General features: G+C 43.5%; 1 protein-coding gene across 5 annotated transcripts in view; it reads left to right on the top strand.

Annotated features, from left to right (window-relative positions):
• Window positions 1-13,324, top strand: part of SIN3A (SIN3 transcription regulator family member A) — a 64,765-nt gene extending 51,441 nt beyond the window's left edge. For all 5 annotated transcript variants that reach the window (XM_033107927.1, XM_033107925.1, XM_033107930.1 and 2 more), the window contains exons 18-21: window positions 3,718-3,810; window positions 4,702-4,796; window positions 8,290-8,497; window positions 10,667-13,324. In XM_033107927.1, coding sequence (XP_032963818.1) covers window positions 3,718-3,810; window positions 4,702-4,796; window positions 8,290-8,497; window positions 10,667-10,897 — 627 coding nt within the window. In that variant the 3' untranslated portion in view covers window positions 10,898-13,324. The remainder of the gene's footprint in view (window positions 1-3,717; window positions 3,811-4,701; window positions 4,797-8,289; window positions 8,498-10,666) is intronic.
• Window positions 13,325-13,880: the final 556 nt, after the last annotated feature.

Genomic DNA, 13,880 nt, shown 5'->3' with positions numbered 1-13,880 from the left:
AGTCAAAGCCATACCAATATGGGTGCTTTGCCCAGTGATGCCACTCCCAGAACACCTCTGAGTTCCTGTGAGCTCACTGAGGAAATACACGAATACAGAAAAGTAGAAGTAAAGTCTCCCAAGCACAGTCTGTTACTTTTCCTTTGAAAAAAATTAGTTATATATGATTTTTACAATTTTGTGTTCTGCTTTATTTCTTTGAACATTTTTTCATAGGATAGAACTTTGTAAGTATATTTTCTTAAAATGTTTATAAATGTAATCCTTTATCACAGTAGAAAAAATAGGAAATGCAGAAAAGAAGTTACCTACAGTTCTTCTCAGAAATAATCACTGATGACATTACTAGACTTTTCTATGCTTGTAAATATTTTGAAAGAGGTTATACTAGACAGTGTTGTGTAACATATTTTGCTCAATTAACAACACCTCAGAGTCTTCAGCATCTTTTTGTGACTCTTTGATATTTCATTTTGTAGAGAATTATACCTCTCTGGTTTGACATCTAGGTTTCCAGTTTTCCACCATTGTAATCGCTAATTTGAAAAGCATGTGTGGAAACAATCTAGATGTTCTTCCCACTCTGGGGGTGGTATTGTATGAATACTGGATGGCATATTTTGCAGCCCTTTAAAGTTAATTATAAATTATAAGAATACTGACACACAAATGAAATACTATGATTGCAGCTATGTGATAAATGTGTATAGGTAAACAAAGCCTGTATGTATTTAGGAGGGCAGGTTCAGGTTTGTAGTTGGCCTAGTAGAAAGATTTAATGTAAGTGTTTATTTTGAGTTTACTGCGTGTTTACTTTCAATGGTGAACAGAATTACCATCCCTACGCACAGTGCGCTAACAGTGTATGAAACTGTTGTGAGGGCCTGTGAAGAAATGGACAGACCCTGTGGTAGGTAAGAATAGTTGTCAGATGGCAGAGGGAACAGCAGGAGCAGAGGCTAATTTAGTGAGCAGGAAAACTGTGTCACCAAGTGATCCTCGTCTTGAAAGTGCTTCCTCAGAGCAAATGCTAACAGCATGACCACTGAGCTGAGTGAGCAGCCCTTCAGAGTCCCTGCCTCCTCCGCCCCAAACTCCAGCCTCCTCTCCCTTTATTTCTCCTATGCACATTCTATACTGCTTTTAAAAAATCAGGCATGTTTAGTTCTCTCTGTCCATTCAGACCCTTTTCTGTGCATTTATTATATATACAGACGTATGTGTGTATATTTAGAAATAAATGATATTAGACCATGTATATTCTACATCCTGCTTTTTTCACCTAATATGTCTTAGAATTGCTCTATTTTGGTTTATGTAGATCCAGTTTATTTTTTTCAACTGCTGTGTCATAATAGTATGAATGTACCATATATTTTAAAAAATCATTCCCTTATGTGTAACATTTAAACTATTTCCATTTTCCTACTGTCTCAAATAGCGCTACATTGAATGCATTTTCTTATACTTATGTTTTTGTGTGGCTTGTTAGTATTTGTCTAGGGTAGAGATAAACAAGTGAAATGAACTGGTGAAAAGGGTGCGCATATTTTAAAATTTTAATTTAATGGATATTCCCATTTCACTCTTCAAAATGTTAGGCTGTACCAGTGAACACTTTCACAGGAGCATTTATTGCATCCTCCTTCGTCACTCGGTATTATCACACTTCTTTGTTTTTGCCAGTTAGATGGTTAGAAAATTATGTTACTTAAATTCACATTTCCCCATTCCTACTGTCGCCCTTTTTTTCACCCTCTTCTGTGTATTGCTTATTCATGTCTTTCACCTCTTGGGGTGGGGGTGGGGTTCTTTTTATGTGCTTACTAAAATGTTTCTGTCTGTCATAATTTGTCTAAAACTGATTGGTCTTCCCCTAGACCTTCGGTGTCCAGCTGAGTGTCACTTCAGTGAAGTGAAATCTTTTTCAGCTCACTGAGGCGGAAATGTTTGTTCTCACAGCATGTTGCTCATGTCTCTAAAATACAGTACCTCTGTAGTTACTTGGTTCTAATGTAAGTACAGCTGTTTATATTCCTGTTTCCGGTACTGAATTGAGCCGCTCCAAACCAGAAACCATGTTCTTTTCTGAGTGTGCCCCCGCCTGATAAATAGTAGACATCCAGTGACTGTGTTGAGTGAATGAAGTACAGGTGCTGGCCGACGGGCTGTGTAGAAGGGGACTCCAAATGGTGGAGGAGCTTTATAGCCACACTGAGGACATGCTTTGGGTTTCTTGTGGTAGGTGAGCAGTGAGGCATTCGTAAGGGCTAACTGTCCCACTGGATTTGAGCTTTCAGGAAGATCAGTTTGGTAGCACGGAGGAAGGAGTAGTGGAGGGACCAGAGGGGCGTGCACCACTGGAGGCCGTTACCAAATTTGGGTGACGGGTGTGGGCAGTGGAATAATGCGGCTAGTCGAGACTTGGAGAGTGGTTCCAGAGGTGACAGTGCTGGGCGCACACATGGGCGGGCCTGACGAGACAGCAGCTGGAGAAGGAGCCCGCTGCGGTGAAATTGAGTTCGGTTTTAAGCATATCTGCTTAATGTCACTTTGAAGGGTGATTTCCTTAGAGCAGTAGGACCAGTGTGTACTCTAGGTCGTCCTAGGTGCAGGGCAGTTAGCAAACTCCTAGGGGCAGTTTTTTCCAAATCGATTTTGGGAGAGAGAGAGACAGAGAGAGTTGTTCTTGCCATGTTTTAAATTTTACTAGCAGATAGGAATTTTTAAAGCTTCTCCAGAAGAGCACTAGGAACCATAACTGGCTTCTGGTCCTGTTTGCTTACTGACTGGATGCGTGCCCTTGAGAAATCAGAACTCTGAATTTTAGGTTTTTCCCTGTGTAAACCTAAGAAGTAGAAATAAACGATTCTCAAGCTTCCTTCTAGTATGTTCCCGCGTGATTTGAGTAGTGCTCTTGTCCGCAGCAAGCCCTGAGGATGAGGGCTTTGGGAATCCAGGGGCTCTGAAAGGGAGCTTCCATGTGCTGTCCCCACTTGATAGGTTTTGTGTGCAAAACATGACTTGCTTTTTACCTCTAGCACGGTATTGCTTTTAAATGTGGACTTTTTAAAAATTCGCACAAATAGCATTAGCAGGACTGAGAATTTCCAGAACTTCCAGTGACTGATAGATACCACTACAGCATATCCATCACTTCCTATGGCAGTGTTTGTGTTCCTTACCCCAGGCCAGTGACTCCTTTGCAATGGAAGTGCAGTTGCTGCTCTGTCATGTTGATGTTTTCCACTTCACCTTGGTGTAAGGGTTTCTTTTTTCTTTCTTATTCCTTTTTTTCTTTCTCTTTTTTTTTAAACCACTGTAGACTTGTTTGGATCTTTGCATTAAGTCCTAGAAATGGAATTATCAAGTGAAATGGCATTGTCATTTTATAGTTCTTCTTTGCCATATTTCTTCCTAATGAACAAACTGCTTTTAAAGCACTCTTACTGACATTGATTATTGTTTTAGCTAATTCAAGACATATGAAACATAACATGGTGCTTTTTGCTCTAACACCTCATTTTGCTGGTAGCAACATTAAACTTTTGCTCTTGTAATCAGCGGCCTCCTGAGCTTCGGAGTGCCTTTATTACCTCTTCCTTTGGAGCAGAGCTTTACAACTTTATTGCCTCCCCACCTCCCACCCCTTGAGAAGCTAGGTAGGGTACAGCTTTGGAGATGGTCTTTTGTTTACACTCAAGTTTCTTTTTGCAGCTTATGTTCATTCAGAGCCAAGGCCAGGTTCAGCTGACCATTGAGCTTTTGGACACAGAAGAGGAGAACTCGGATGACCCAGTAGAAGCAGAGGTATGGACAAGTATATTGCAGAAATTGCTCCCGAGAGCTGTCACGTCCTGAGAGTCTGCCCACTTGACAGTCTTCTAGAAGGCCAAGACAGCCTTAGGCCTGTTTAAGTGTCAGGGCCTGATGCTTAAAGTACGGGTCATTCCTGCCATGTCTTAAGCTGAATAGAAGGGCTGCCTGCTGGTAAATACTCAGTTGATGGCAGCCTCATCTAGCTCTCAGTAAAGCTATCTCCTCTGAGGCAGTGTCGTGACTGGCACGTTTCTTGTTTTTATCCTGAAATATAAGAAACAACAAATGAGGTGCCGTCTGCCTGGTATCATCTGGACTCTTTGTGTCTTGTTTACTTTTTATTGGGATAGATGAAGCCAGGAGCTCACAACCCCACAGAGCAGACAGAGTGAGTTGGTTATCACAGCTGGGTCTGGCTGGTAATGTCAGTGAGAGAGGCAAGCCCCATGTGTGGTGTTGGGGTATACGGAGGGGAGACTGTTTTTGTGGGAATACTGGCTCATGGTTGCCAGATCTTTACAATTTTTTAAAGAGATGCCAGAATCCAGATTTTAATGTGAAAGGCACTGGTTTTCATACATTTGCCACTATCATTGTATTCTTTAACAAAACATTCTGTGGGGAATTAAAACTTGTCAGTGAGCCAGCTTCTACACATTTATGACTTCTGGTAACATTTAAATATCTCAGAGAAACTTTGGGTTTTGCTGTCTAACAGAATTTTTAAGCTGTGTTTCAATACCAAGTAACAAGCATGTCATTATGGAGAGAAATTTTTTTGATCTTGAAATTTTAGGGGTTTCAGACATTTTAGTCATAGCATTTGCTAGGCTGCCTGATGAGGATGGAGTTCAGTGTTTGTGCTCTCCCCACTTCTCCTAGCGCTGGTCAGACTACGTGGAGCGATACATGAATTCCGATACTACCTCTCCTGAGCTTCGTGAGCATCTCACTCGGAAACCAGTATTTCTCCCACGGTGAGTGGCCCAAGTCACGTATCCGTGTATACCTGAGCAGGCTGCGAGAGCGTTAAACCACTTTCAGATTTTTCCTTGTCACGTACTCCATTCATTGTTTTGTCTGCTTAGGACACTAGTCAAGGCTTGTGTTGCTGTTATACCAGGAGCTTACCTGGAGCCCACGCCAGAGCATCAGGGAAGTGAGCGTTTTAGAGAACCCGCAGTGACTGTCTGTGTGTTGGCTAGAGATGTATGACAGGACACAAAGCCAAGCCAGTCGGGAACAGGCGCACGGTTCCAGAGCCCTCTTCCCGTGGAGTCACGCAGAGTACTCAGCGTTCCCCCAGCAGCAAACTACTACTACACGTCTCAAATGCTATCTGCCAAGGTTTTTTATGGGGTGCTGGTCATGTGGGCACCCCTGCCCAACATGTACCCAAATTCCAGACTTCCAGAAGGAAAGCACATTTTCAGCATGAACCATATTATTTTGTACAAACCGTTACATACAGTGAGCTAACTCTTACCATTTAAGGAACATGGAGACTCTCCCCAAATCCATGATCCAAACACCCAGCCAAAGGACACACCTTATAAGCAGGCCTTTCAAAGGATAGCAGTCGTAGGCCTGCTCTGTTAACTTTTTATTTTTTATTTTTTAATTATTTTTATTTTTTATTTTTGGGAAATATTGGGGAACAGTGTGTTTTTCCAGGACCCATCAGCTCCATGTCAAGTCGTCGTTTTCAATCTAGTTGTGGAGGGCGCAGCTCACTGGCCCATGTGGGAATCGAATCGGTGACCTTGGTGTTAAGAGCACTGCGCTCCAACCACTGAGCCAACCAACCCTCCACTCTCTTAACTCTTTAGGGATCATTTTTCAATTCCCCACCACTCCCACATAAGGGCAGATTGTAGTGCTGGTTCTCTGAGGTTGAAGAAGAGTTTCAGAAGTAGGAAACAGGTCTTGCTGTAGTAGAGTGGCTTTCTTCCCTCCCAAAAGTTTGGAATTGAATCGCATGCCTTACATTTCCAGAAAGGTACCGTGTTTCCCCAAAAAAATAAGACCTAGCCGGACAGTCACCTCTAATGCATCTTTTGGAGCAAAAATTAATACAAGACCTGGTATTATTTTACTATAATACAAGACCAGGTCTTCTATAATATATAATATAATATAAATATAATACAATATAGTGTAAGACTAGGTCTTACATTAATTTTTGCTCCAAAAGACGCATTAGAGGTGATTGTCCAGCTAGGTCTTATTTTCAGGGAAACACGGTTATTATCCCAGGATCATTAGACTCCGCCCCAGTGGGAACTTGGAAAGGGGTGTGAGTGGAAGGGCTCTGCTAGGCTCCTGCAGTCACTGATGCCTGGTGCAGACTTCGGGCAGCTGCTCTGCCAGGCCCCAAAACAGAACAGAATTAGTCTCCGTGTTTATGAAACAGTACAATAAAAATACATGTGTTTCTCACTAGGTTGACACAAGGTTTTAAAAGATTTGTAATCCGTGTTCAGAGAGTACAGAGAAGGGTGGCACTTTGATGTGCCCTAGGGAAATAGAGGAATTGATGCAGTCATTCTGGAGTCGGTGTTGATGTGTGCGACCTTTACCCCAGAACTTTGGTTTCTAATTGCCTTAGAGAGGTGGTTCTCAGTCTTTTTGGCCTTGAGATTCCTTCACTCTTAGAGATTGAGCTTTTGTTTATATGAATTATGTCTGGTAGTATTTACCACTATGTTATTTGGTTGAAATAGGTGAAGAAAATCTGGCCTTACTCAAATATGTAGCTAGAAAAATAATTATTTTCATATTCTTTCAAATAATTGGGGATATTCTTTGATAGGACAATAAAACTCTTCGAGTGGTAGTTTCTTAAAGGTTAGTTGCAGTATCAGTGAAACATCAATGAGCTTTTCATACAGTTAATATCAAAATCCATTTGTTTATCCTGTACTTGGAATGAATTTTTTCCACGCGTGACTGTATAACTTCATTCAATTGTTTTTTTGGAAAATGGTAACTCACTAAGTTATGCAGACCTACCAGATGCTTACACATTTTCATTTTACAATGTCAAAAAAAATCACATTTATTAATATTGCCGTTGACTCATCAGACACATGTTTAAATAGTAGGAAGCTGTTAGCTTACTGTGGCAAGTACCGATGTACCAAAATCCAAAGTTTTACCTGAAAACTTAAATCTTACTATGGGCAACAATGTGTGCAGTTGTTTTCTTTGAAGTGCCAGTCTCCCTTGTTCAGTTTTGGGCAAATGTGTACCAGATACCCCAAGCTGTCTAGTCAGTTGTCTTTCAGGTAAAATTGCTGTTCCTTCTGCAGCTCAGGCACACTCAGTGCCTTTATTCAGGGGTCCTGTACTTCAGTGTGGTTCCCACTTCACCACATAGCGTACTAAAACTATGCGAACTAAAGGATCGGGGTCCCATTTAAAATTTAGTTTCATCCATGACATTTCTTCTGCGAAACCAGCTTTCTTTTTCATTGCCAGTACCTGGAAAGAAGGATACCATGGTTTCTGAGGACAGCTTGGTGCTGCCACCAGCATTTTTATTCTCCACTACTTTCGCACTGCGAATGTGTATGTTAATGAAGTAAAAAGGGAAGGCAAATAATGTTTTAGTAGTATGATAAAAGTAATTCTGATTTCATAAACCTCCTGAAAAGGGTCTTGGGACTGTCAGGGGTCCTTGGACCAAAGAACTGCTGTCCTACAGAAACACATGTATAGAAAGATATTCACCAAAGCAGTGTTTCTAAGAGCAAAGTATTGGAAACAATGTAATTGTCTAGCTAAGCTTTCTCTGGTCATTGTTGGAGAGAATTAAGCTCTAAAGACGCACCAAAGCATCCATTGCTGTGAATTATCTGCTTTCCTGTGTATGTAGAATAACATTAGTTAATGAACCATCTGTGGAAGAATTGAAAAAAATAGGCATTAAAATAGTTTTCTGTCCTCTGTGGTTCAGAGGAGGAGCCCTGATTGATTCCTGTTAAGGAATGGTTAAATTAAGTCACATTCCTCTGCAGCCATTAAAGAGAGGGAGACAAATCTATGTGCGGTGAAATGAAAACATCTGCATGAGAGTCAGTGAAAAGTTGAAAAGAGTAGGGTAATATTTATAGTGTGATCTGATTTTGTCTCTTAAATCCCAAAAGCAGAACTACAGCAGGTGACTGCTTATTTAATTTTGGAAGGCCTAGAAGGTTTTAAATCAAAACTGCTAACAATTGCTACCTCTGCCAAGGCAAGTGGGGTTTGAAAAATTGGGGTAGGGCATGGTTGAAGATTTCTACTTTTTATTCTGTGTATCTCTGCAGTTGAATATTTTTTTACAATGATACCACTGGGCACTTTTTATATGTATGTAAATAAATTTGTGATGAGTGCTGTGAACGCACAATAAGGAAAACTCTTCTGGAGGAGTCGTGCGAGTCTGTCTGGATGAGCTGTCATCCTGCGGGGCTTTCTGCTTTTCAGGAACCTTCGGAGGATCCGGAAGTGCCAGCGTGGTCGAGAACAGCAGGAAAAGGAAGGGAAGGAAGGCAACAGCAAGAAGAGCATGGAGAATGTGGATAGCCTGGATAAGCTGGAGTGTAGGTTCAAGCTGAACTCCTACAAGATGGTGTATGTGATCAAGTCTGAGGACTACATGTATCGGAGGACCGCCCTGCTCCGGGCCCATCAGGTGAGGCTCAGCCAGCCCCAAGGCTTCGGGGCTTTGCTCTTCCTTTATGAAAACCTCCTCTTCATTTGAGAACTGTAGAGTAAGCAGGAGTATTAGTCTGTTGATGCCGCAACAGAGTACCACAGGTGCATGACCTACACAATCAGAAGTGTATTGTCTCAGAGTTCTGGAAACCAGAAGTCCAAGATCGGGGTGTTGCAGAGGGGTTCAGACCTGCCAAGAGCTGTCCGGGAGAATCTTCCTCCTCTCCTGGGCTCGGGCGCTGTGCTGGCCTTTGGAATTCTGCAGCTTGTGAATATCTGCCTTCCTCTCACATAGTGCTCTCCCTGTGTGCATGTCTGTCCACAGTTTCCCCCTTTTAAAGGATGCCAGTCATACTGCATTATGGGTTCACCTTACAACCTATGACCTCCTCAAAACTAATTATATCTTCAACAGCCTTACTTCCAAATAAGGTCCCATTCTGAGGTGCTGGGGGTTAGGATGTCACTATGTGAATTGGAGGGCGGGGAGCACAGTTGAACCCGTAACAGCTGGTGGCACCATCCAGCATTTACTTGAAGGTGGCATTGCTTGCATGAGGCCTCCCTGCTCTCACACGTTATCTCAGTTGTGAGGGCTTCCTGACGCACTTAGGTACCAGATAGTCTTCCAGGCCCTGGACGACAGTAATGAAATAGAGCGGGTAAGGTAGTGTGATCCTCACTACCAACAGAGAAACTAGGTGAAGTGACCAAGGGGAACCGGTACGCAGGCCCAGCGTTTATTGGGGAAGACCTCTTTAAGGAGGTGACATTTAAGGCCTGAACAGTGACAAGAATCCAGCCTGGTAAAGAGTTGGTGATTGGTATTTTCTAGGCAGAGAAAACAAGCAAGTGCAAGGCAAGGGAGGGAGGAAAGGACTTGGCACGTGTGAGGAACTGAAACCATCAGTGTGGCTGGAGCCATAGGAATGTGGGAGGCGTGACGTTGGAAGGGTGGGCAGAGGCCACATACTTAGTCTCACAGGCCATGGTTTGGATTTTGTTTGAGGTACATGGGGGGCATGGTTTGGACTCTGAGGAGAATGGGACTGAGTGTGAGCACAGAGTTGGACTGCTTTTGTCCAAATGAGACGTGCTGCTGACGGGCTAGCAGAAGGGTGGCAGTAGAGTTGTGAGAATCAGACAGACTGGAGATGTAATTCGGAGGTGCAGTTGTCAGGATGTGGTAATGATTAGGTCAGCACCCGAGGGAAGAGGAAGGGGAGAGTCGAGGATGATGCCTGGCGGGCTTCACTGTTTGGTTTTGTTTGTTTTGCTTGAGTCAATGGGAAGTTTGGGGGCACAGCTGTGAATAGAAAGGGGTTGCCAGGTTTGAGGGGCCGATCAAGCACTGCTTTGAATTGGATTTGTGTGCCAGGACGACAGAACATTGGGAGGTGTTGGGTGGGCGCTTGAAGGTACTTCTCTCCTGGTGGTGCGTTGTTTGTATGTTTCTCATTCAAATTGGGGAACTGAGCAGCCCCTCATCCATCCTTATCCCCTACTCTGCCTTGCATGTGGGCACCAGTACATACTTATGGTTGCATAGGTAGGAACGTGAACCTGCATTGGAGATGTGCTGTGCCAGGTGGGGTCGGGGTGCTCTGAAGGGAGAGTGGGTGTGAAGTCTTCTGTGGTGTGCTGCCTTCCTTAGCGTGCATGCCATGCTGATAGAAATGACCAACAGTACTCCACGTGCGACCTAATGTACCGCAACTTAGGTCGGACTTGGGGTACATTAGAATCAGCTGGGCTGCTGATTTTAAAATGTAGGTAGATGGAAGGCAGTCTGTAGTTTATCAGGTTGCCCAGGTGATGCTAATGAATGCTAAAACTGAGAAGTGCTGAGCTACTTCTGCCCGGACCCTGAGTTGGCATTTCTTTGGGGCTTAATGGGTTCCAACTGCTTACATGCTCCGTTCTTAACCTGTTCAGTTCTCTTCTTGAACAGACCCTATTGCCTGCCTGCTTGCTTGCTTTCTTCCTGTCTCTCTTTCTTTCATTCAATCGTATGTTCGTTCGTTTTTAACCAGTGGTATCAGAGACTTGAGCCCACATATTTGCTACTTCAGGAGAAAATTGGGCTTTGTATTTGAAGGGAGTTTTCGGCCCTAGTTCATTGTTTTTCCCTTGTTCTATTTTGCAGTCTCATGAGCGTGTAAGCAAGAGGCTCCATCAGAGGTTCCAGGCCTGGGTAGATAAATGGACCAAGGAGCATGTGCCCCGTGAAATGGCAGCAGAGACCAGCAAGTGGCTCATGGGTGAGGGGCTGGAGGGCCTGGTGCCCTGTACCACCACCTGTGACACAGAGACCCTGCATTTTGTCAGCATTAACAAGTACCGTGTCAAGTACGGCACCGTGTTCAAAGCCCCGTAACTGCAGAGCCAGAGCACAGAACTGGAGGGAGGTGTGTGTGGGGTGGGGGTGGGTTCACGGGCCCTCACATGCACTGAAGAAATGAGGAAGATGCCTTTCAAGCCTCACTGGGCCTCTCTGGGACATGGCCACCTGACCTGTATGTGGCTGGTGCATCCTGGCACCAAGTGGGCTATGTGTAAGAAACATGGGTACCTTACACGGCTGGAGCTGGAACTTTCCTCACGGGGTTTTGGGTAGTATCCTGCCTGAAGGGGAAGGAAATCCATGCAAGCACAGAGACACTCAGCTTGCGTGCACACACCAGCAGAGCTAAGACTGGAGTTTCCTGGGGCCTGACCTTTGCTGAGGGAACCAGGTGCTGTTCACACCTTGACTGATGGGCGTGCATCGACAAACAGACTGGGGGAGGACTCAACACCTAGATGGGTGATATCTGATGGTCACTACTCCTCTCCCCCCAAAAGGGGGGAAAAACTGGATTTGATTCATTTCCTGGTCACTCACTCGAGCACATCTAGATTTGATACAGGACCTGCGGTTTGGCTTTAGAATTGATCATCTCGTGGATCTGATTCCTGGCAAATCCCTTGCCACCTTCCCTTTACTCTCTCCTCTGGTTCTCAACCTCAACAAGTTCAAATCAGTCATCCTTTTTAGCTCCCGTGGAACTGTTTTGTACCTGCTTCTTTACTAGTCTACCTTAGTGCCATCCACCAGCTTCTCTCTCTCTCTCTCTCTCTCTCACACACACACACACACACACAATTTTAACTTGTTTTTTTTCTTTTTTTTTTGTAAATAATGTACATACTGTCAATTTTTTATTAAAAGAAATATGCTTTGATGTGCTAGCATAACTGCTCTAGCTTCTTGTGTACCATAGTTCTATGTGGCTTCAGATTTAGTACCTATGAACAGATGTACAAGACATTTATTACACTTTTTACCAAAGGGAGTTACCGTTGTAGTACTTTTGTGTAAAACTTGTCTTCCCCCTTGCCCCAACTTTTTTTTTCTTTTTTTTTGTAAATAAATAAAGCTTGGTTCTTACTTAAGGAATAAACTTGCAACCCAAGTCCCTTGTCCTCAGAGGAGAACTATTGTGAAGCAGGGATTTGTTCTTAGTTCCCTATCCACGGTACCAATAGGATTTTGCTTTAAATAGTTAGCAGTCACTTGTATTTGTCTCAAGTCAAACTATCCCAAATTTTCATTCTTTTAGTACATGGTTCCCCGCCCCCCACCCTTATTTCAACTGTTTGGAAATACTTTATATTTGTGTAAGTTGTCCAGCTATATAGTTTGTATTTCTCTATATTTTTTCTTACCCTTACTGGAAATGGGGGTGAACAACTTAAATACCAAATCAGTATTTCAAAGAAGTGTGTATAAGGCGTGTGGTATAAATGGGGTTGGGAGGGAGCCGATTTGGTACATTTCATTAGCAAGGGAAAATGGAATATATATTTTTTTAATTACATAAATTTAAACTGGCAGACATGAGTGATTAGGATTTTTACGTGTGGTCAGCCTGGACTTCTGGATTTTCCTTTAGCAACCATGACCCTAGTCATAGTTGTAAGTAACCAAGTGTTGTGTGGTTTTTGCTTTTTAATTAAAAATCACCACCACCACCACTAAAACCCCACAAAGTTTTGGCTTCTGGACTTTCAAAATACATGGTAAACTAATGATTTTAGATGTTTTGTTTGTTTGTTTGTATTGGGAGGTGGGGTGGGGGGAAGATGACACAAGAGACACTGAACCCAGAAATGTAGAGTGGCACAAGAGCCTTGTGGGAGGAGATTCTAGGGTGAAGCTGGGGCAATGTCTTAACTTTGGGATAGAGTGATACAGACTGATTGGGAAGGGGGAGATCTTCAGGTTTTCTCAGCAATAACTCACCTATTCCCTTCTGCTCACTCAAGAAAAAGATCATGTGGGGTGGCTGATTAGCTCAGTTGGTTTAGCGCATGGTGCTAATACAGAACACCAAGGTTGCCGGTGTGATCCCTGCATGGGCTACTGTGAGCTGCGCCCTCCTTTAAAAACAAAAAGATCATCTTGACTTGGAATTACAGGGGAAACCGATGGGGCCCCAGCTGTTGCTGTCTCTGCACAGTTACATCCAGAGCACCTGCTTGCAGGTCAGGATGGGGTTTCAGGGCCAGTTCAGGAGAAAATCCCAGTCTACCAGTGCAACTAAAAGAAGGGGGGCTTAACCTACAACCAGGGTTTTCACAAGCAGCATTTTTAACCCTCCTGCCTTCTGATGTCTGAGCTCCAAGCTCTGAACCCAGCCTGTATTATAGCAAGTTATCTTTATTTTAAATCATGTTTGATATTCTGTACTCAGTCACCTTTCCGTGTAATTTGCATTTGAAATGATGTAAATTTGACTTGGTCAGTATTTTCATTAAAATATCAGGGCTAATGCTGTGTATATATTTTTCTTACTAATGGTTTTTATAGATAACTCCCTGGTAATCCTAGGAGGGGGGAAAAAGCTGCCAGTGGACTACTAGAGTAACGTGAAAATTGAGGTGTTTCTGGCATTACGGTTTCTCTGAATTCGTCAGTCCTGTGGTGAAATACAGTATTCTATTAGGGTCTTCAGTGCTATGACTAGTATGCCTCGCAAGTTACAATCTTGCTAGAGTTTCTGGTGATGACTGACAGTCATTTATATAAAACAGTAGAGGAAGCACCGGTTACTGGGGTGCAAATCCCTCCCTATTTAACACCCTGTCCATCCCTGGAGCCCCAGTTCTTTCCACGTTAAGCAGACGAGGGTTTTCGGGACAGCCAGAGCCAGAGGTTGGGCTGGGACTGGAGGGCCAGAGGGTTGCTACTCGCTACTGCTGAGGCTGCGTGATCTGCGTCTGTCGGGCCTCATTAGGTTCCCGGACAGAGACGGTCCGCAATCTCTGTCCGGGAACTTTCGGAGAAGCGAAGCGTCAAACTTCCCATTTAGGGATTT

This window comes from Rhinolophus ferrumequinum, chromosome 6 (genome assembly GCF_004115265.2).
Source record: "Rhinolophus ferrumequinum isolate MPI-CBG mRhiFer1 chromosome 6, mRhiFer1_v1.p, whole genome shotgun sequence".
NCBI lineage: Eukaryota > Metazoa > Chordata > Mammalia > Chiroptera > Rhinolophidae > Rhinolophus > Rhinolophus ferrumequinum.
This window is presented reverse-complemented; position numbering and strand designations above follow the sequence as displayed.